At 35.2% G+C, this 21,909-nt stretch overlaps 2 protein-coding genes and 1 pseudogene across 11 annotated transcripts in view; 1 reads left to right on the top strand and 2 right to left on the bottom strand.

Annotated features, from left to right (window-relative positions):
* Positions 1-10,330, bottom strand: part of PIP4K (phosphatidylinositol 5-phosphate 4-kinase) — a 24,188-nt gene extending 13,858 nt beyond the window's left edge. The window contains exon 1 of one of the 4 annotated variants that reach the window (XM_070112416.1): positions 10,228-10,330. The gene's annotated coding sequence lies outside the window, so the exon portion shown is untranslated. Of the gene's footprint in view, positions 1-9,477; positions 9,615-9,840; positions 9,972-10,212 lie in introns of those variants that run through there. The other 3 variants (XM_070112417.1, XM_070112418.1, XM_070112419.1) reach the window with 3 other exon arrangements.
* LOC106623365 (uncharacterized) overlaps positions 1-10,356 on the bottom strand; it is a 14,235-nt gene extending 3,879 nt beyond the window's left edge. For 2 of the 7 annotated variants that reach the window (XM_070112421.1, XM_070112440.1), the window contains exon 1: positions 10,228-10,248. In XM_070112421.1, coding sequence (XP_069968522.1) covers positions 10,228-10,233 — 6 coding nt within the window. In that variant the 5' untranslated portion in view covers positions 10,234-10,248. The other 5 variants (XM_070112425.1, XM_070112430.1, XM_070112420.1 and 2 more) reach the window with 5 other exon arrangements.
* On the top strand, positions 5,587-21,503 carry LOC118680266 (uncharacterized; annotated as a pseudogene).
* Positions 21,504-21,909: the final 406 nt, after the last annotated feature.

A 21,909-nucleotide genomic window follows, 5' to 3' on the forward strand; every position in this document is an offset into this window, starting at 1 on the left:
CCGGATTGTGCAGCAAAAACAATTCTAATGAGTGTTGCGTGTAAAGATCAATGGAGCTATAAGCAATAAGTTGTAAACCCGAATAACGGATGCCAGAAATAAACCCGCTAAAAGTATCTGAAAAAAACAGTGCGAAACGAAATTTCAAGGAACGACACAAATACTTTTGAATAAACAAAGTTTGTTTGCAATTTTTTGTTATAAATTCAAAACATTTGCATTAAAGACGTTAATCATAAAATCATGATATTTTATTATGAGTTGTATTGTTTCTTTGATATAGCTGTTTTTATTTATATTATTTTATTATGTTTTATGATTTGTAAAAATTTTAAATTTTTGAATACACGTATTTAGGGCTGTATATGCGTGATATAGGTCTACTCGGAAACCAAGGACCTTAAAATAAAATCGAAATGCAAAATGCCAAAAAGTTATTTTTACAATAATCTATTCATTTTCTCTCGAAATTGACATGATTGACAAATGTTATAAAAAAATGAGGGTTTTGACAGCTCTCTCGAATCAAAGAGTTTCGTATCATATCATCCATGACACCGCTTTAAACATGAACCATTGTATAAATCTACAAATAACCAATCCTAATATTTCCACAAATACACACGCAAAAATGTCACTCTTGGTACGAGTTGCTTACTAATGTTTTTCTATGTCAGCTAACTACACCCTGAATAATGAGGCGATAAATGAGGTTGAGTGGGTAAAGGACTTGGGAATCATCATAGACAATAAGTACTGTTGTACTGTTTAACATCGTCGTCAACGACATTGGTAATAACTTTGCTTCTGATTTCCTTCTGTATGCTGATGACCTCAAAATATTTAAACCGATCACTTGTGAGACAGACATCATAATCTTGCAACAAGACATAAATACCCTCAGTGACTGGTGTCGAGTGAACAAGCTGGATCTCAACGTAAACAAATGTGCGGCCGTATCTTTCGCTCGCTCACACTCACCGATCCGCACGAGCTACAAAGTTGTTGGGCTTGAGATAGCTGAGGTCGAGAACATAAAAGACTTAGGTATCATTGTTGATAATAAGCTCACCTTCTCACACCACGCAAACAAAATTACATCAAAGGCGTTCAAAGCCCTTGGATTTATACTGAGGAGTGGTAAAGATTTCAAAAACCCTTGGACACTCATTAGACTATTCAAGTCACTTGTACTACCAATTTTGGAATATGGTTCGGTAATCTGGTCTCCCTACACTAACACGACAATCGATAAAGTTGAAAAGGTGCAGCGTAAATTCTGTAAGTCACTGGCCTATAAACTATCTTCACCAAGTCACATCTGCTCTACTGATGAGGTCTACCAGTGCTACTGTATAAACAAACTGTCTTCTCGTCGACAGGTCGCTGACCTCTGCTTTTTCTACAAAGTAGTCAATAACATCACTGATGCTCATGAGATCCTAAACAGTTTTGAACTCGCCCCTGCTGGTCTTACCCTGAGGCGAAATATATTACTAAAAACATCGAAATCCAAGAAAAATTATGTTATCCATGGTCCTCAGAATAGACTGGCTAATTTAGTAAATTCACTTCAAGGTGAAATTGATTTCTATGGAGGAACATACGCTGCTTTTACCGAAAACACCAAGAGACACCTGATCGTCTGAATTACATCTAAATCAAGTCTGAATTACATATTAACTTACAATTATTTAAATATTTTCCAGATATTACCCTAATATACCCTAGCTACTTCTGTATAATACTTAAATTCTTTATTATATCTATGTATATTGCCGATTGGCATTTAAATAAATAAATAAATAAATAAGCTAACTTTCAACAAGCATATCGAAAGAATCACAATCCAGGCTTTTAAAATATTAGGTTTTATAGTTAGATTCAGCAGACTTTTCAGATCCAAACTCCTTGCTGCGCCTTTATTCAACACTAGTTCTTCCTATCTTGGAGTATGGCACAGTAACCTGGTTTCCATTCACGGACATGGCGACCACGCGTATGAAATTATACAACTCAAGCTCTGTAAAAACCTAGGTTACCCTGGATTTACTGGGCCTCATGCCTCAGTGAATGATATCTACGATCAGTATAATATAAACAAACTGCAATCACGTCGACAAGTAGCTGATCTAATATTCTTTTTTAAAGTCATCAATGGTCAAATTGTCGTGACAGACATCTGCAGCTGCTTTGAGTTTTCTCCAGTGGGTCTCCCACTCAGACACAATCGTCTGCTTAAAACGACAAAAACTACAAAGAACTATGTGCTCAATGGCCCACACGATCGAATTGCCAGGCTAGTCAACACTCTACACGAAGAAGTGGATTTTTACAGTGGATCACTCAACGCATTCGCCCAAGAAATTAAGTTGCGCTTACTGCAATACCCTTAACCCAAAGACACTTAACTAGTTAATCTTGTCAATATAAATAATATAAATATCTACCCTTCCCGCTCATTTCTTTTATATAATATGTATTACAAGTACTTAGTTGTATAATGCCGATAAACGTCTGTATACTTTAAATAAATAAATAAATAAATATTCAAATATTTTTCGATTATTAACATTATTAAAGATTAAATTTGTAAGTAAATTAGAATCTTTTGTAAATATTATTTACTAAAACAATGTACTAATGTTTGGATTATTATTATGTTGTTCATGAATTGTACCCGACTTTTTATATATACCTATTTCTGTTTAAGGAGATTATTTCGACTTATATTGTGTATGTTGTTGTTGTTGTTATAACGATTATCTAATCCCCGTTGGGGTGATAAATTCTAGATTCGTTGTCGTCGAGGTCATCTAACGGAAGGCCCAGGAAACGAGCTGTTTCGACGGGGTCGGACCATAGGGAGAGGGGTGTTAGATGAGTGGGGTTTGTTGGGCATGCAAAGAGGTGGTTAGTGTCATGCGGAGACTCATTGCATGCAGGACATGTGTTTGGTATGTCAGGGTCTATTCTGGATAGGTAGGAGTTTCTATATTGTGTATGTTATTACTATCCATGAAGTGTACCTGATTTTATATATATTTTTTTTTCTAGTTCTATTTGTTATGAAGAGTAGATTGAATTCGAACTGTTTACATAATATGGATAAATATAGGCCTCCTGGGGAACTGGAAACCCTACATTGCATCCTCAGAGGTGGTGAGGAAAAACTATAAATATGCGATAAACTTTTGTTTCGAAATTATTTTTGATAGTTTTCATTAATGTTTTCCATTACAAATACATGTTCACAAACAAGTTGTTAACAACATTCCTTTTATTTACATCTCTGTGTCAAAAAAAAGGCAGATTCGATCAGGTGATCTCAGCTGTGTTACACACATACGAAAACAGCTGTTTCTTTGGTTACTTGTAGACTTACACAATGACATGAATTGACTTAAATTCACATTACATAAGTATTCTGATTTTTTAATCTTAACGGGATCGCAAACACACCGTTATCCAGATGCGTGGCGTTCATTGTATAAATCTACAAGTAGCCAATCCTAAGATTTTCACCAAAATATCCCACTTGGTAAGGGTTGACTCGAAAACTCTACTACTAAAATCACACTTGGTACGGGTTGCCAACCAATATTCTGCTACTAAAATCACACTTTGTACGGGTTGCCAGCCAATAATCTACTACTAAAACGTTCAAATACAGAAATCTGCTATAGTGTGTTGCCGTGTTATGTTTTAAAATTAATAACTTTAAGAATGTTTTTATTCCATATTCAAATATTTTTCGGTTGTTTTAATTCCTAAAGATTAAATTTACATAGTATTATTTAAATTATTATTTATTGTATTGAAATATTATTAAATGTTTCCAATTTTATCTTTTTTAACTTACATGTTTATGTTTTTGTGAGTGAAAATTCTTTGTCTGTTGAATATTTAAATTCTTAGTTTACCGGTTTAGTCCTGGGGAAACAAACACCCAAAAAAGATCGGTAACGCGCCTATATTGCAACCTCAGAGGTGGTGAGGAAAAGCAATGGGAAAACTTTAGTTTAGCATCACACGATTTCAGGGTTAAGATATTTCCATTTTAATTGCAAATTGTTAAACTACAACCTTTTATTTAAACTCTGTGTCAAAAAAAGGCATATTCGATCAGGTGATCACGGCTGTTTCACACACATAGGAAAACAGCTGATTCTTTGGCTACTTGTAGGCTTATACAATGGTGTCGTTTTTGGCAAAATATTACAATCAGTTCGCAAGGATGAAATGATGCGAGACTCTTTGAATCGAGAGAGAGCTGTCAAAACCCACATTTTTTATAACATTTGCCAATCATGCCACTGTCGAACGAAAATGGATTGGGTATTATAAAAAAAATTTGTGGGTATTTTGCATTTCGATATTATTTTTAGGTGCTCCGTCCCCGAGTAGGCCTATATAACGCATACACATCCCTATATACTTGTATTTATATTATAAAATTTTTAAAAAATCATATAACATAAAAAAAGCATATAAATAAAAAAAATTATAACAAAGAAACAATACAAGTCATAATAAAAGATCATGGTTTTATAATGAACGTTTTAAATTAAATTAACAAATAAAATTTAGTTGCACGTTATTCAAAAGTATTGCACGTTATTGAAAAGTATTTGTGTCGTTCCTTGAAATTTTGTTTCGCACTGCTTTTCTTAGCTATTTTTACCGGGTTTATTTCTGGCATCCCGCCTTTTTTGACATCAGCTGTTCGAAATTCCCTGATTTTAATAATCAGGGAAAGAGAATAGCAGAAAAATCATCGAAAATGAGAGTTTCGCATCATGTCATCCTTGCAGTTCGTGTGTAAAACTTGGAGGTTACGGCACCTTTAACTTTGAGCGATTTAAAATACGTTGAATTGTACAAAACATGGGCAGAAAGTGAAAGGAAACTACCTTGGAGGAAAGAAAAATAATATTCAATTTATGAAATGGAGGAAAAACATTGAAAGAGACATCTAGTGTCACAAAACCTCATCCTGGAGGATATGGTTCAAGTAGTGACATTTACAATCATTTTATGATTGAGTCGTTGCAAGCTCGTCGTCAAGTAGCCGACTTAATATTCTTCTTCAATATATACAGATATAAACAGCTGCTTTGAGTTTGCACCCACTGGGTTATCCGTGAGGAGCAATCGTCCCCTCAAAACTACTAAAACAACTAAGAATTTTGTCTTCAACAGTGCACACGATCGAATCGTCAGACTTGTCAACGATTTACATAATGAAGTGGACTTCTACAGTAGCTTACTCAGTGCCTTCCTTTCTGATATTAAACCCCGTCTGCTGCAATACCCCTAGCCTGATTTATTTCTCCTGTTTATTTTTTCGTTCTTGCACTTAATATTAACTAAAATTAATTTTAATCAATATTTTTCTTTTCCCCTTTATTTACATTTTATATAATTATTACTATTGTATAATGCCGATTGCCGTACGTGTATTAAATAAATAAATAAAAAGAAGCACTTCAACCATCCACAGCATTTTGCAGAGGACTTCGTTAAACTTAAGACAGCGATCAGGAAGGCCAATAAAATTGGTCCTTAGTCTAGCAGAATATCAGCATGGCTTCCGGAAAGTGCACAGCACCACCACAGCACTTAGCGTCATAAACGCCCAAATAGTTCATGGCCTAAACCAGAAGCCACCCTGCGAGAGGACGATCCTCGTAGCGTTGGACTTGTCGAAAGCCTTCGACACAGTCAATCACACAACGCTACTTGAGGACATCGAACAATCTAAGCTCCCTCCAGGCCTGAAGCGGTGGACCATGAACTACCTGAGCGGTCGGCATTCATCCGTACTGTTTCGAGGTCAAACTCCAAACTGAAAAGAATTAAGCAGGGGGTTCCGCAGGGTGGTATCCTCTCCCTTTTACTGTTTAACTTCTACATCTCGAAACTCCCCCAACCACCAGAGGGAATTTCCGTGACCTCGTACGCTGATGACTGCACGATATTGTCGGGCAATGGAATCGATGGCATGTGCTTAAAAGTAAAAAGCTATCTCTCGGATCTTTCTCCCTTTTTCACTGCAAGGAGTCTGACACTCTCCCCAACTAAATCCACAGCGACCATATTTACGAACTGGACGAAGGAGTACAGACTGGATCTAAACATTTCAGTCGATGGTACCAAAATTCCGACCGTAAACAACCCTAAAATTTTAGGCGTTACACTAGACAGTCTTTGCTCCTTCACTCCTCACACGACCGCGATAGCTGCCAAAGTACAGAACCGCAACAAAATCCTCAAATTGCTTGCCGGCAGCTCTTGGGGAAAAGACAAAGAAACGTTGCTGGCGACATACAAGGCAATCGGCCGGCAGGTCCTAAACTATGCAGCCCCAATATGGTCGCCTGGATGTAGTGCTACGCAGATGAAGAAGCTCCAGACCTGTCAGAACACTGCACTCCGGACTATCTCTTGATGTCCCCAATCGAACACCTACACAGTGAGGCCCGTATGCTTCCGGTTAAGGAACATAACGAGCTCCTCTCCAAGCAGTTTCTGCTGGGTTTTTTTCCGCCTCCTAGGAACATCAAGAGGTATTTCCTTGATTACGTCGACGACATTAGACAGTACGCCGACCGGACTTCGGACGCAACGAACTTCAGACAGGTACTGACCGCCATTCACAGTGGAGCCATCAACACCTTCACCGACTCCCTCTCAGTGAATGGCGTACTACGAGTCAAATCACCACCCATAGCAGACGTAGAGCTCGAGTTGCCTCGCGAAACCAGAGTGACCCTCGCGCAACTTCGTTCTGCATATTGTAGCAGATTAAACTCCAACTTATCCAGAATAGACCTCGACATACCAAACACATGTCCTGCGTGCAATGAGTCTCCGCATGACACTAACCACCTCTTTGCATGCCCAACGAATCCCACTCATCTAACAACCTTTTCCCTATGGTCAGACCCCGTCGAAACAGCTCGTTTCCTGCGCCTCCCGTTAGATGATATCGACGACAACCAATCTGGAATTTATCACCCAAACGGGGATTAGGTAACCGTTACAACAACAACAACAACAGCCAATAAAATTTAAGTCTCACGATGAAGCACTATTAATTATGAAGGAAGAGCCACGTACTTGTGCACCAGAAATTAATAAGCGTCTCGCTACGATTAGAGAAACGTTAGCGATGGAACTGTGCAAAGAACGCTTAGAGCAGCTGAGTGTAATGGATAAACTCCACGCATTAAACCGCTCATAAGTAAAAAGGACCGTTTAAAGCGTTTGCAGTTCGCAAAAATGTACATTAATCACGGCAGAGAGATTTGCTCAAGAGTGATATTTAGTGATACGAGGGGCGAATTCTGAAATGCATCGTAACAATACAATATGTTCACTCAAGCATAGAGGTGGCAATTTAATGTTGTTGAGGTGTATGAGAGCAAATGGTGTCGGTAATATGCAATTTATTATTGACAAAATGGATCATCGACAATATATAAAAATCAGCTAGGAGAACACATTTCGTGTTTTCAAAGCAGAATAGCTTAAGAGAGGTTATTAAGATGAAAGGATACTTCACCAGATATTAGTTATTACAAGTACTATTCATATATGTACAAATGAATTTGCTTTTCCGAATACTTTTATGATGTAAATGCATATAGTTCTTAAGATGATGCGTTATTTACCTAAATTTTTCTTCGTACAAGGTTATATTTTTATATTTTCCAGAAATAAATCAAGTATAAAAAAAAATGTTGGTCTTTTATAATGGAAAAAAAAACGTTCCGAATACTTTTGTGACGCACAGTATATGGATACACTCAAATTTGTACCCAAAAATATAGTGTCGTATACTGTGAAGGATTATATAATCATTTTACCAATATTCTCGTAAAATCTATGGACTTTCCAATTTTTAATTTTATCCTCACAGCACTCAAATATCATGTACAGCGAACATTTTTATTAAACAGTGTAATAATAATATTTAAAACTTTTCTTAAATTCACACTTGATGGCTGGGATTTAAAATAGCATCCCCCGAAGTAGGGGTTAAAATGGGTATGTACGAATATATATACTTTCCGCTGACTTATCGTCTTTCAAATATATGGATTTAAAGTTAAAAAATTCAACTAATTAAAGTGCCTGTTTTTTCGATTTATAATGAAGTTTATACTTATATTTATAACCTTTACATTCACTACCATTTCTTTAATTTGTTTCTACACATTTGTTTTGTATCAAATAGTGCAAAAACCACTTTAATTCAATATTTTACTTTTAAAGTATTCAAATCCAGTATCCAAACTATGAATTTTGTATAGACGGTATAATCTATCTTTTGCAAAATATGATAGCACTTATTTTTGGTTTGCATTCAACCATTTTGTTATTGTATAAATAAATGGAGTCAAAGTTAAATATTAAATTAAAGTTATTTTTACACCATTAAATATAAAATAAATGTGTAGAAACGAATTAGTAGTGTTAGTGGATATACATAAAAGCTAAAAATATAGGTGTAAAATTTATTATAAATCAAAGAAACACGCACTTTAAATAGTTGACACAGTTATATTGTTTTAATTTATATACACCAACACCACCAAATTGTTGCTATACATTTATTTTATATTAAATAGTTATCTTTAAATTGCTTTTTTTTCGTATTCACACAATAACCAAGTGTTTGCATGCTAACAAAAAAGAAAAAAAGACGTGTTTGCGTTGGCGGCCTTCGGCCGCGCTTCAAAAAAAATAACCCTGGTCGATCCAACACCGGGGTGTATCAAGGTTTTTTTGCGCAGAACTTCTTTTTGCGTTGGCGGCCTTCGGGCGCGCTTCAAAAAAATAACCCTGGTCGATCCAACACCGGGGTGTACCAAAGTTTTTACGCGCAGAAATTCTTTTTGCGTTGTTTTCTGTGTCTAGGGTACAATCTCTCTGTTTATTTTATTTTTTTTCGTTTACAAAATATATTAGTATGGCAACACTGATGTTTTGATATTCACAACCATTTTGTTATTGTCAAAATTAATAACATTGAAGAATGATTTAAATATTGAAATAAAGCTATTTTTGCAGCATCTAATATAAAAAAAAATTTCTAAACGCGAATTAGTCAAGTGTTAGTGGATAAAAAAATGAAAAATATAAGTGTATAATTCATTTTAAATCGCAAAAATACGTACTTTAAATAGTTGAAATTTTCAACTTTAAACGTAAATATCTCGAAAACTATAAGTTTCCCGCGGCTATATCTATATATATTCTTGAACTGGAGGATCTCCTCTATCCGCCCATACCCATTTTATCCCCGAAAGCCTGGGACGTTATTCTAAAGCCGACCCGAACAAAAAACGATACATGTAGGAACATGTTGATAAATCGTATTTAGTTTTCTTTGGACACCAATTTTTATTTTTGCTTATCACAACATACATCTACCAAATTTATAAATTTTATACTACTTTTTTCACCAACCTTTTAAAAACTTTGAAACAATTCAGATCACCTTTTTTTTGCACTCACAACTAATAACAAATTTATACTGCTATTTTCACTAGGCTTTCAAAAATTTTGAAATAATTCGTATTATATTAGATATTTGTATCACTATTAATAGAGCCAACACTGAACGTGCTAACAGCAAACCAAATGAATAGCGTTTGCTTTTGTGAGTGAAAATTGCCACCGCCATAGAGTACTATAAAGTTTATGTTTTTCAAACCTACTATGTTTTTGAAAAATTTGAAAGTGTTATATGACTTTGCAAGATGAAAGCATGTAACGGATATTTAACAGATATTGAAAAGGGTATTAAAACGTTATTAAATTATTTCTTACATTTTTGTTTCATTTTCAACATTGTAACGATAGGCAGAACTTGCATTTAGGTCACTAAAATATGGTCGTTTACTTTGAAGGATTATGTTTAAAATTGCTGAATAATTTTTTTGGTAAAATTTACGAACATGCCAAACTTCAATTCTATCAGAATCCATTAATACAATACCGAGTTTTAATTTATTGAACAAAAAAACATATTGCCTGCGCCTTGAAGAAATTTTGGACAATGTGCGAAAAGCCTTTCACTGTTATTAAATGGTTATACGCAACGTTTATAGTCTTTTTTGCACCTTTTTCATTTTACAACTTATTTTTGCACATTAATACTTATTCAGAATTCCAGAATTTAATTTAACTATTTCCACCAACCTTTTAAACACTCACCAGCATTGTATAAATGTACAAGTAAATAATCCTAAGATTTTCACCAAACACACGCAAAAATGTCACACTTGGTACGGGTTGCCACGAAAATTCTACTACTGGGTCACACTTAGTACGGGTTGCCTACTTATATTCTACTACCAGAGTACATTCTCTGCTAGTACTAAATTCACACTTGGTACGGGTTGCCAACCAATATTCTGCTACTAAAACGTGCAAATAGAATATTTTGTAAATATTATTTATTACTTAGTAGATTGTTTTGGTTATTGTTATTTTTCCTGAATTGTACCTAATTCTTTATACATATTTTCGTTTTTGTTCAAATCAAGTCGAATATTTCAACTTATATTGTTAATGTTAAATTGTTAATATAATTAATATTCATGATCCTGATTCGTGTACCTGATTTTATGTATATATCTTTTCGAGTTATAATTGTTATGAAAAGTAGATTGTTTAAGAACTGTATATTTTATATGTGTAAATATAGGCCATCTGGGGAACCGAACACCTCAGAGGTGGTGAGGAAAAGCAATAAATATATAATAATCTTTTGTTGCGAAAATATTCTTGAAAGTTTTCATTAATATTCTCCATTTAGTGTACATACATGTTCACAAACAAGTTGTTAAACTGCAATACATTCCTTTTATTCACATCAAAAAAATGCAGATTCGATCAGGTGATCACGGCTGTTTCACACACATAGGAAAACAGCTGATTCTTTGGTTACTTGTGGGCTTATACATTGCACCAGAGTTAAAGATTTGCGATTGAATAAACCTTCAAGTAACCAATCCTAAGTTTTCAAGTAAACACAAGCAAAATTGTTACATTTGGTGCGGGTTACCCCCAAATATTTTACTACTAAAGTCACACATTTGGTACGGGTTGCCTACTAATATTCTACAAAAACGTCCAATTGACTCAAATCTGCTACAGTGTGCTGCCGTGTTATGTTTGAAAATGTATAACTTTGAGATTGTTTTTAGTACGTATTCATATATTTTTCTATTATTAAAATTCCCAAAGATTAAATTTACATTTAATAAGTATATCTGTGGGCGATGTAGAATATTTTGTATATAATATTTACTATCTAGTACATTATTTTGATTTATATTATTGTTGTTCATGAATTGTACCCGAATTTTTATATATATTTTGGTTTTTGTTTATTGTTATTGAATAAAATTGAATTGTACCTGATTTTATATCTTCATTTTGGTTTTTGTTTAAATTGATTATTTCGACTTATATTGTTTAAGTAATTACTATTAATGAAGTGTACCAAATATATATATATATATATATATATATATAATATTTTTTCTAGATATATTTTTTATGAAAAGTAGACTGATTTAGAACAGTATATTATATTGGTGAATACAGGCCTCCTGGGGAACCGAACACCTACATGGTAATCTCAGAGGTGGGCAGCAAAACCACTAAATATGCAATAAACTTTTGTTTCGAAAATATTCTTGAAAGTTTTCATTAATTTTTTCCATTACAAATACTTTTGCACAAAAAAGTTATTGTACCACATTCCTTTTATTTACCTCTCTGGCTGCATTCGATCAGGTGATCTCAGCTGTGTAAAATTCTTGGAAAACAGCTGATTCTTTTGTTACTTGTAGGTTATACTTAGAAAGATGCTCAACTCTCCTGTTGTTGTTGTTGTTGTTATAACGATTATCTAATCCCCGTTTGGGTGATAAATTCTAGATTCGTTGTCGTCGAGGTCATCTAACGGAAGGCCCAGGAAACGAGCTGTTTCGACGGGGTCGGACCATAGGGAAAGGGGTGTTAGATGAGTGGGGTTTGTAGGGCATGCAAAGAGGTGGTTAGTGTCATGCGGAGACTCATTGCATGCAGGACATGTGTTTGGTATGTCGGGGTCTATTCTGGATAGGTAGGAGTTTAACCTGCTACAGTATCCAGAACGAAGTTGCGCGAGGGTCACTCTAGATTCGCGAGGCAACTCGAGCTCTGTGTCTGCAATGGGTGGTGGTTTGACTCGTATTACGCCATTCACTGAAAGGGAGTCGGTGAAGGTGTTAATGGCTCCACTGTGAATGGCGGTCAGTGCTTGTCTGAAGTTAGTTGCGTCCGAAGTCTGGTCGACGTGCTGTCTGATGTCGTCGACGTAGTCAAGGAAGGACCTCTTGATGTTCCTAGGAGGCTGCTCCGCTGCAAGCAGGCGTCTGCAGGGGTGGTTTCTGCGAAAACATCCCAGCAGAAACTGCTTGGAGAGGAGCTCATTATGTTCCTTAACCGGAAGCATACGGGCCTCGCTGTGTAGGTGTTCGATTGGGGACATCAAGAGGCACCCCGTGATAGTCCGGAGTGCAGTGTTCTGACAAGTCTGGAGCTTCTTATTCTGCGTGTCACTACATCCAGGCGACCATATTGCGGCTGCATAATTGAGGACCGGCCGGCCGATTGCCTTGTATGTTGCCAACAACGTTTCTTTGTCCTTTCCCCATGAGCTGCCGGCAAGCGACTTGAGGATTTTGTTGCGGCTCTGTACTTTGGCAGTTATCGCGGTCGTGTGAGGAGTGAAAGAGCACAGACTGTCCAAAGTGACGCCTAAAATTTTAGGGTTATTTACTGTCGGAATTTTTGTGCCATCGACTGAAATGTTCAGGTCCAGTCTGTACTCCTTCGTCCAATTGGTGAAGATGGTCGCTGTGGATTTAGTGGGGGAGAGTGTTAAGTTCCTTGCAGAAAAGAAGCGAGAAAGATCGGAGAGGTAGCCGTTTACTTTTGAACACATGCCATCGATTCCATTGCCCGACGTCAATATCGTACAGTCATCTGCGTACGAGGTCATTGAAATTCCCGCTGGTGGCTGGGGGAGTTTCGAAATGTAGAAATTAAACAGTAGCGGGGAGAGGACACCGCCCTGCGGAACCCCCTGTTTAATTTTCCTGAGTTTGGAGTTTTGACCTCGAAATAGTACGGATGAGTGTCGACCGCTCAGGTAGTTCATGGTCCACCGCTTCAACCCTGGAGGGAGCGTTGATTGTTCCAGGTCCTCAAGTAGCGTTGCGTGATTGACTGTGTCAAAAGCTTTTGACAAGTCCAACGCTACGAGGATCGTCCTCTCGCAGGGTGGCTTCTGGTTCAGGCCATGAACTATCTGGGCGTTTATGACGCTAAGTGCTGTGGTGGTACTGTGCACTTTACGGAAACCATGCTGATGGTCTGCTAGGCTCAGGTGGTGGGTGAATGACGGGAGTAACAAGGCCTCAAGTGTCTTCACTACTGGGGAAAGGAGAGTTATCGGGCGATAAGACTCCCCTTTGTTGGCGGGTTTCCCAGGTTTCAGTAGTGGGACCACTCTTCCGACTTTCCACACATCGGGTATTTGAAGAGTGGATATCGACAGATTGAGGACCTTGGTGAGGTAGTTTACTCCCGTTGGGCCTAGATGTTTTAACATCAGCATGTTTATTCCGTCAGGGCCGATGGATTTGGACGATTTCGCCTTATTGATGACATTCTGAACCTCCTCATCGGTGAAAGTAAGTGGTGCGCAGTCTTTTGGCATTTTGCGCAACCGTCGGGTAACACATCGTTTGGCCTTGTCGGTCGAAGGGTGCAGTATAAACTGCCGGCTAAAGTAGCTCGCGCACTTCTTCGGGTCCGAGGAGGCATGGCCATCGAATTGGATTTCAACCCGATCGTCATGTTTCCTCGGATTTGACAGGGCCTTGACAGTAGTCCAAAGCTTACTCACACCGGTGGAGAGGTTGCAGGACTTCAGGTGCTCTATCCATTTTGTCCGCTTATGATGGTTTACCATTTGCCGAATCTCCAAATTGAGATCCCTTATTCGGGGATCACAGGGATCGGCATGGCGTAAGGTGTCGCGCTCATTTGCTAATACAGCTGCTTCGGCTGGGAAATTAGGGCGGAGTTCCGCTATTCTTCCAGCCGGTATGAAGCGAGCTGTAGCAGCAGCGATCACCTTGCGGAATTGACGCTCGCCAACGATGACGTCCGTAGGAATGGATAGTGCTTTGAAGGTGCTCTCAGTAAATTCTGTGAAGCCGACCCAGTTAGCTTTGTTAAAGTTAACATAGGTGCGGTTATCCACAGAAATAAAGTCAGGAGGTTTCTCGATCGAGATAATTATGGGCAGATGGTCTGATGCAAGAGTTAGCATAGGTCGCCAGGTTATACTATTTATCAGACCACCGCTAGCGATGGTAATATCTGGCGAGCTATTACAGGTGCCCATAATTCTGGTGGGGGCTTCGTCATTCATTGTGCAGAATGTCGAATCGTCTATCTGTTCCGCCAGCTCCATCCCCCTACGATCGTTTGACAGGCAGGAATGCCAAAGATCGTGATGCGCGTTAAAGTCGCCTAGCACCAGACGGTTTTCACCACGAAGTAGCGCATCTATATTCGGGTGATATCCTGTTGGGCAACATGTAACTGGGGGGATGTATATATTAAATATTTCGAGCTCGACATCGCCTGACCGGACAGCTATTCCCTGACATTCTAGGGTAGTGTCCCTGCGGTCGATGTCAACATCGATTAGACGATATTGCACGGTGTTGTGCAATATGAAGGCTAGGCCTCCACCATTATCTCGCTCGCGATCCTTACGTAAAACGTTAAAACCTGCACAACTCAGAAGATCTGAGCGGCTGTTTAACTTGGTTTCTTGGACCGCAGCTATCGTTATGCGCTCCCGGCTCATAAATGCAACTATCTCCTCGATCTTGCTCTGGAGTCCGTTGCAGTTAAATTGTAAGAATCGCGTTTGTCGCGGGTGTCCAGTCGTGATCCTGGGGGTGAGTGGGGTGCGTGTAGGTGGTGGTTGTTGCAGCTGTGCTATCCGCATGGGCGGTTGTCGCACTATGGTGTTGGTTGGCGACGCCACTCCTGTCACTGGAAATGGTGGAGCTTTGTATAAATAATGGATAACATGATACGAAACTCTTTTAATCGAGAGAGCGCTGTCAAAGTTCACATGTTTTATTAAATTTAACAGTCGTTCAACTTAGGAAAGAAATAAGTTTTAAGAAAAGATTTTTTATTGTATTTCTTGGATATTTTTCGGTTACCATTTTACAGAAAAATACAAATCATTAAAATTATTTTGAGAAGCTAGATATCCTATATGAGGTCTAAATATATGTCCATGTATATTTTAATCACAAAGGATTTTCAAAATTAACTTTTAAAGCTCAATATAAAAAAAAAAAAAGTTTTATACATTAAAACACTTACATGTTTTAAATTACCTAAACAGGGACCTTACTTCTTTTTTATATACTCAATAAACATTTCTCTTATTATGATTTATTCGGAAACCTAAGTTTAAATAACGGGAATTCTAACCAAACTTTATATATACGTTCACTTTTGATAAAAAAACTATATTAGATATCTTTAAATAAAGATTAGAAACATACATAGAAGTCACTAAAAAACCGGTTCCGGTCTAAGGGATAGTTCGCTGTTTTGCTTGTCATCTGTTCAGTAGCTCATGGACTTTCAGTGCTGCCAAATAAATCACGAGATCATGAGCGCTCTCAAAAAGCAAAAAAAGGAGTTTCGTATCGTATTATCCATGGAATAAATATATATAGACTTATATAATGAGATAGGGCAACTCACCCAGAGTATGTAAATGAACGAAAAGTTGCAAATTATCGTAAAGGGGGAGTAGAGAAAGAATCAGCTGATGGATGTAAACAATGCTACAGCTGAGAGGGGTCCATGGAGAAACGTCAAGTCTGCCTAGGGGTTGAGTTACTATTGATAGCCAAGATGGCCGACTTTTAACCGGAAAATGGTTGCATTTTGCTATTTTCTCTTAATTTATGAAAAAGTTGTCCAAAAAATATTGATTATATGTAAAACTTTAATATGTTTTCAAAATAGAATAAGTTTATTTTAATATATGTTCTTAAAAAAGCGACTATTATTGGCAAATTTCAGAATAATTACGATATATATTTATTCCTTTTTTTTACTGTGGTAACTTAATAGATATTCACCACAGAAAAATGTAAGGTGCAATTAAGCAACCATGTCAAATAACGGCATGCGGAAAATGCTTATTCAACGAAACTGAGGGCAATGTTTAAAAATTTGCAATACAATCTTCGTAAAATAATGAATATTTCTAATTGCTCCTGATAAAACTGCTCAAACAAGAATTTTTATCAATGAGTAGGTGTGTATTAATGCGTTTGACTAAAAGTTGTTATTAAATTCAAATGCCAGTATTGCTATTGAGCATTGCATAACAGTGTTGCGCAAGCTAATTTTATTACTTTTTAAAAAAGAAATATATCTACCATATTTTATACCCTTATAAAATGTTTTATACTATAAAGATATTGCAACTTCAACAAATTATTTATTTTAGGAGTCTGTATATTTGAAAACTAAATTTAGAACTATAGAACAATATGGTAATTGATTTATGTAAAGAGTTATATGTAAAATATTGTACACATTATAATGGTTACAGGCTGAAATACAGAGACAACTACCTGATATGCCTACCGTATTTTATACTATAAAGATATTGCAACTTCAAAAAATAATTTATTTTAGAAGTCTATATATTTAAAAACTAAACTAAGAACTATATAATAATATGGTAATTTTGTATGTCAAAAGTTGTAATAAACTATTGTACATATATCCACCATTAATTGCTGATATATAAAACGTAAAAAAAATTTGTGATTAAATAAATCTATATTAAAATTAGAGCACTAGTAAAATTTCTTGATATAATTACAATGATAAATTTTGCTTTATTGTTTAAATGAATTATTATCACTTGTATGGCAATGATAAGTTTTGCTTTTTTGATTATATAAATTATTATTACTTATAGTATCAAATTTAGTTACAATAGTTATTTCTTCCCGTCCACTCATGGTTAAATTGAATTTTAAGTTTGCCCATTAATAAGTTATTTAAAATGCTTAAAAATATGCCGCATATTTACCTATATCAACATGGTATGATATTATATATTGTAAGCATTAAACATCAATTAATAACCAAAATTTAAAATATTTATAAATAATTATTTAGGCGTTTTCTGCTATGCGCAACCCGTTTTAGGACTTCGCCACCCTAACTAACCATAGCCACCATGTTGGTTTTATTGTGAACGTACACCTCAGAGGTGGCGAAATTATTGTGAATGAGACTTTCGCTACTACCTTATACCAGAGAACTTAAAACAATGAGAAGGTGCAGGTTCGACAGCGAACAATTGGAGGAATTTATCAAGGAGTTCACCACAGATGCACGAGAAACAAATAACATTTTTCGCTTTTATAACAGCGGTGAAACCGTACACATACGCTCTCTTAACATAACCAACCGACGAATATTGAAGAGAATATAATATGTGAGCAAAACTGGGCATATTGATATGCCATTTGAAATATATTCCCTTTTATTGAACTATTATTTATTATTTTTCAAATTATTTTATGTTAATTCATTTTTACTTTATTATGAGAAATATATCAAAATACTTTTAAATTATTACTAATAAAGTATTTTGATATATTTCTTAAAATAATTCATTAATTGTACTTGACACCATTATGGAGTCAAAAAAGTACAGAATTGTGTTTTGCCGTCGGTATTTCACATTCATGCTTCAATTTTTCTTTTCAAATGCATGTGTAAACATATGTAACAGGACATACATATATAATATTATGTCGTTTACACATTTGTATGTATTTTTATGTAGATATGTACACTCATTACTTCATGTGAAATCTCCGTTGACACATTTTTTGCTTTTATTTCAAAGAGTCAATCTGTCGAAGAACTGACGCGACGACAAAGCGTCACAACATTGTGTTGTTGGTAGAAAATCCGAGATGTGCCATACACATTCTTACAAACATACATCGCATATGGGCAAGTGCAAAGTCAATGTGTGTACAAAAAATTCGAACGTACTTACTGTGGGACAAATATAGTCAATCCCGGTTAAGTGCCAAAACCAAAGATGCAGATTTTTTGCGCTTTGTAGTACATAAGCGAGTGGTACCAAAAAAAATTATTTCTATGTATTTAAAAAAAATTACCGTTTTCTTTAAAAAATTAAGAAAAAAAAAAGTAAGATGCAGCAAGACACCGGCAGATAAGAGGGATTGGAGGAGTGATACTTAACCGGGGTTTACTGTATACATAAATCAGAGGAATATTGAATATTTTCTTTAAAAAGTTTCTTGAATTGTAAATCGACAAATTTACTATGTTGTCACTTTTATTCTAAAATATTTTAATACTCATATTTGAGGGGTTGTCACTTTTCCCTTCTAGAGGGAATATCAGAAATTTGTTCAATTTATGATTTCTAGCTTTTGCCATCGTCGCGAAAAGACGCTTGTAGGCAAACGCATGCTCGGGGAGATGTGTAAGGCGTTTGCTTTTATGAATGAAACGACTTAGCTTATTGCTTGTGCGCCAGCGTTCATGAATGAAAATGTTGTTGGTGTGTGATTTACTACAAATTTAGGATTTGTCAATTTGGCTGCCATATTGATTTCTGGTGCTGATGCTATTTGAGACAATTGTTGTTTTTGTACAACAATGTTTGTATTTTTCTTATTGGCTGACGTACTTTTTGTACATATACATACATTTGTACGCTTAAATGTATGTAGATTTGTGTATGCATTACTTATTTTTCGCGGTCATATGCATATTTGTACATACATACTTACATATAGAGCAGTGCGCTCACATGTATTTATTGATAATTGATAATATATTGTTATATTATATAATATAACATATTGATGTACATACATAAATTATTAATTCTGTAAATATTGAAATTAGAAAATTATGAAAACAGTAAAATATCATTTTTTGCATAATCTTTCACATTTTATCAATGTAGCATTTGTGCAAAATAATAATAATTTATCAATTTTTCATCATAAAAATCGTTTATATGGCAAAAAATAATCATGCATATGTGAAGTGGCATTTGTATTTCTTGTTTTCTCATTCATTTCATTTCATTTTTCTCTTTATATTGGTAGATACGTATTTTGTCAGAGAACGTTGTTAAAAATTCTCATTTCTGTTAAATAACAGCAAAACTATACAGAAAGTGGTGAACTCCTTGATCTCAAATTTTCAACCAACCAATCGAGCATCATACAAAATTCAATTTGCACCTTCTCATTGTTTTAAGTTCTCTGCTACCACTAGGAGTCTCTCAAAAATAAATTGAGAAAACAGTGAGTTAGTTATGAAATCAAGTTTTTAGAGAATTCTACGTATCTTTCTAACTTTTATTTAGGGAAATTTAAGATGTTTTTTTAAGAAAGAGTGGGTATTTTTTCCAGAGTATTGTTTTGCTAACAATATTGCACACATATATATAAAATATTTGTTAGGATTCAATGCAAATATTATTTAAACTTTTACTTTCGAATAAATTATCAATTTTTATTTGTTTATCTAACATAGTAAAAGAAGTACAGTTACTGTTTAGTTTATTTAAAACATGCCAGCAGAGATAAAGAAATGCCCAACTCGTCTCTCACTGGAAATGAGAAAGCAATTGCTAAACGTCAAAACATTCTGATCTCAAGCAACTGTCAAAGTTCAGTAGGTCTGACGTTGAACAATTGGAAAAAGAGGGACGGCCAGATTAAAATCCTACAGAAAAATATGTAAACAGAGAGATTTGTGCTGCTGTTGAAGATTACTAACAAAAATTGGAAAACAATGAAAATGAAAGAAAACGCGAAATTGAAATGTATGTGATGAAATATTTTGTGATACCATGCTTTGTAGTATTGCTAATAATACATTTATTCTATTGATTAAATATTGAACGTTCAAAAATCAAAAGTTTTAATATATTACAAAATCACAAAAAAGGGTATAAATAGTTTCTGCCTATGATAATATTTAATTTTAATAAATGTTGGGTATTTTAATTTAAATGCCCAAAAATTATTATTTTGACTGATCTGGCTACAATGGAAAATGTTATAAAAAACGCTAATTTTGAGGCGCTCTCACACTGGAAAGAGTTGGGCATCCCATTATCCCTGCATGCAAGTGCCTTGAATTATTAAAATATTTTGTTAATTTGTGGTTCAAACCGTACAAGACGGAGGTAACCAATTCACTACTACATTTGTAAAGTTTCACCTATTACACCACTACATATTCAAAGCCAACTTTTTGTTTTTAAGCTCAAAATTCTGTTGTAAGAATAGCAACAATCACCATACATATTTGTGGAATACGTAAGAAAGAGATGCAGCTAAAGCTATTCCATTTTTCATCAACAATCGCCGGCATTATATGGAAAAATTAAAGGTAAGCGCTTTGTCTGATTTGCCTTTTATATATAATTGTTTTTTGTTTTGATTTATAGCATCAAAAGGCGTTTATAAAGAAAGTAAGTACTTGAATTTTATGTTGTTTGTAAAGCATTTATTATGTATAATTGCATTGGATGGAGGAAAACTCTCAATGCGCCGCCCAAGCTGAAAATCCAGTTGGATCAATTGTGTCGCTATCGTAAAGCGTTGCGTAATATTTTTCAGATATTAGTTGGAAAGACAAATTGCTTACATTTTCTTGTCTTCTCTACTTACTTTGTGTATTTGTTAGGTGTTTTTAGGTAACACTCAACACTTTTCATTTTGTTGGTGCGTCGTCAAATAACACAACATTGGGTATGCGGCGTCGAAAAAGCTAAGAATTTGGGGCACACCATCTTGCGGAAGGTAACGGCCAACACTGCTATTCATACGCAGAGAACTGTCATCTCGGAAGATCAAGAATACGAAAATGTCTACTATGAGATGAGGATCAAGAATTCGTAAATGTCTACAATGAGAAGCCCGATTTCAATCCAACACGCATTTCGTCATGGTTACTACGTATCGAATTGAAATATGAACACCGCTAACGTTTACCCTCTAAGCAAAAGCTAAGCAATGCCCAAATGACATACATATGTGAATCGTCGCACCGATGCTATTTCCTATGATGCGATAGCTTAAATGTTAAGAAGATATGAAACAGGCGCTTAAATCATTTATAGTCGAGTTTTTGGAATAAAAAAATCCGCGCACAACTAATGTTTTATGACATGGTGCGTTGTCGTGATTAAAGGACCAAACCATATTTTTTATGCAAATATATTTGTAATTGTAGTAGAAGTAATTGTTTATAATATTATATTATTAAATGTACTTTACTTGTTTAAGTATAAATTATAAGTGTTAATATCTATATATAAACTTTTTGCTGATATTTATATTTAACTATATATATATATAATATATATATAATTTATATATATATAAGGTATTAATTAAATAATTATAAAATACGTTTTATATAATGAAAGAAATCGAAATAATATAAAAAATATATTATTTTATTTAAAATAATTGGAATTGGTTATGGTAACAAAAAGATAACTGCTAACATATGAATTTATTAGATGTAACAAATGGGTAACAAATAATATAAAATATCGAGGTAAATCGAGGTAACAGATATGCTTGTTATAGCTAACAAATAGGTAACAAATACGCTAACACGTTTATATGTTAACGGTAGCAAACTGCTAATGAAAACAACAGCACTAACAAATATTTTTGTTATGGATAACAC

The sequence above is a fragment of the Bactrocera oleae genome, chromosome X (genome assembly GCF_042242935.1).
Source record: "Bactrocera oleae isolate idBacOlea1 chromosome X, idBacOlea1, whole genome shotgun sequence".
NCBI lineage: Eukaryota > Metazoa > Arthropoda > Insecta > Diptera > Tephritidae > Bactrocera > Bactrocera oleae.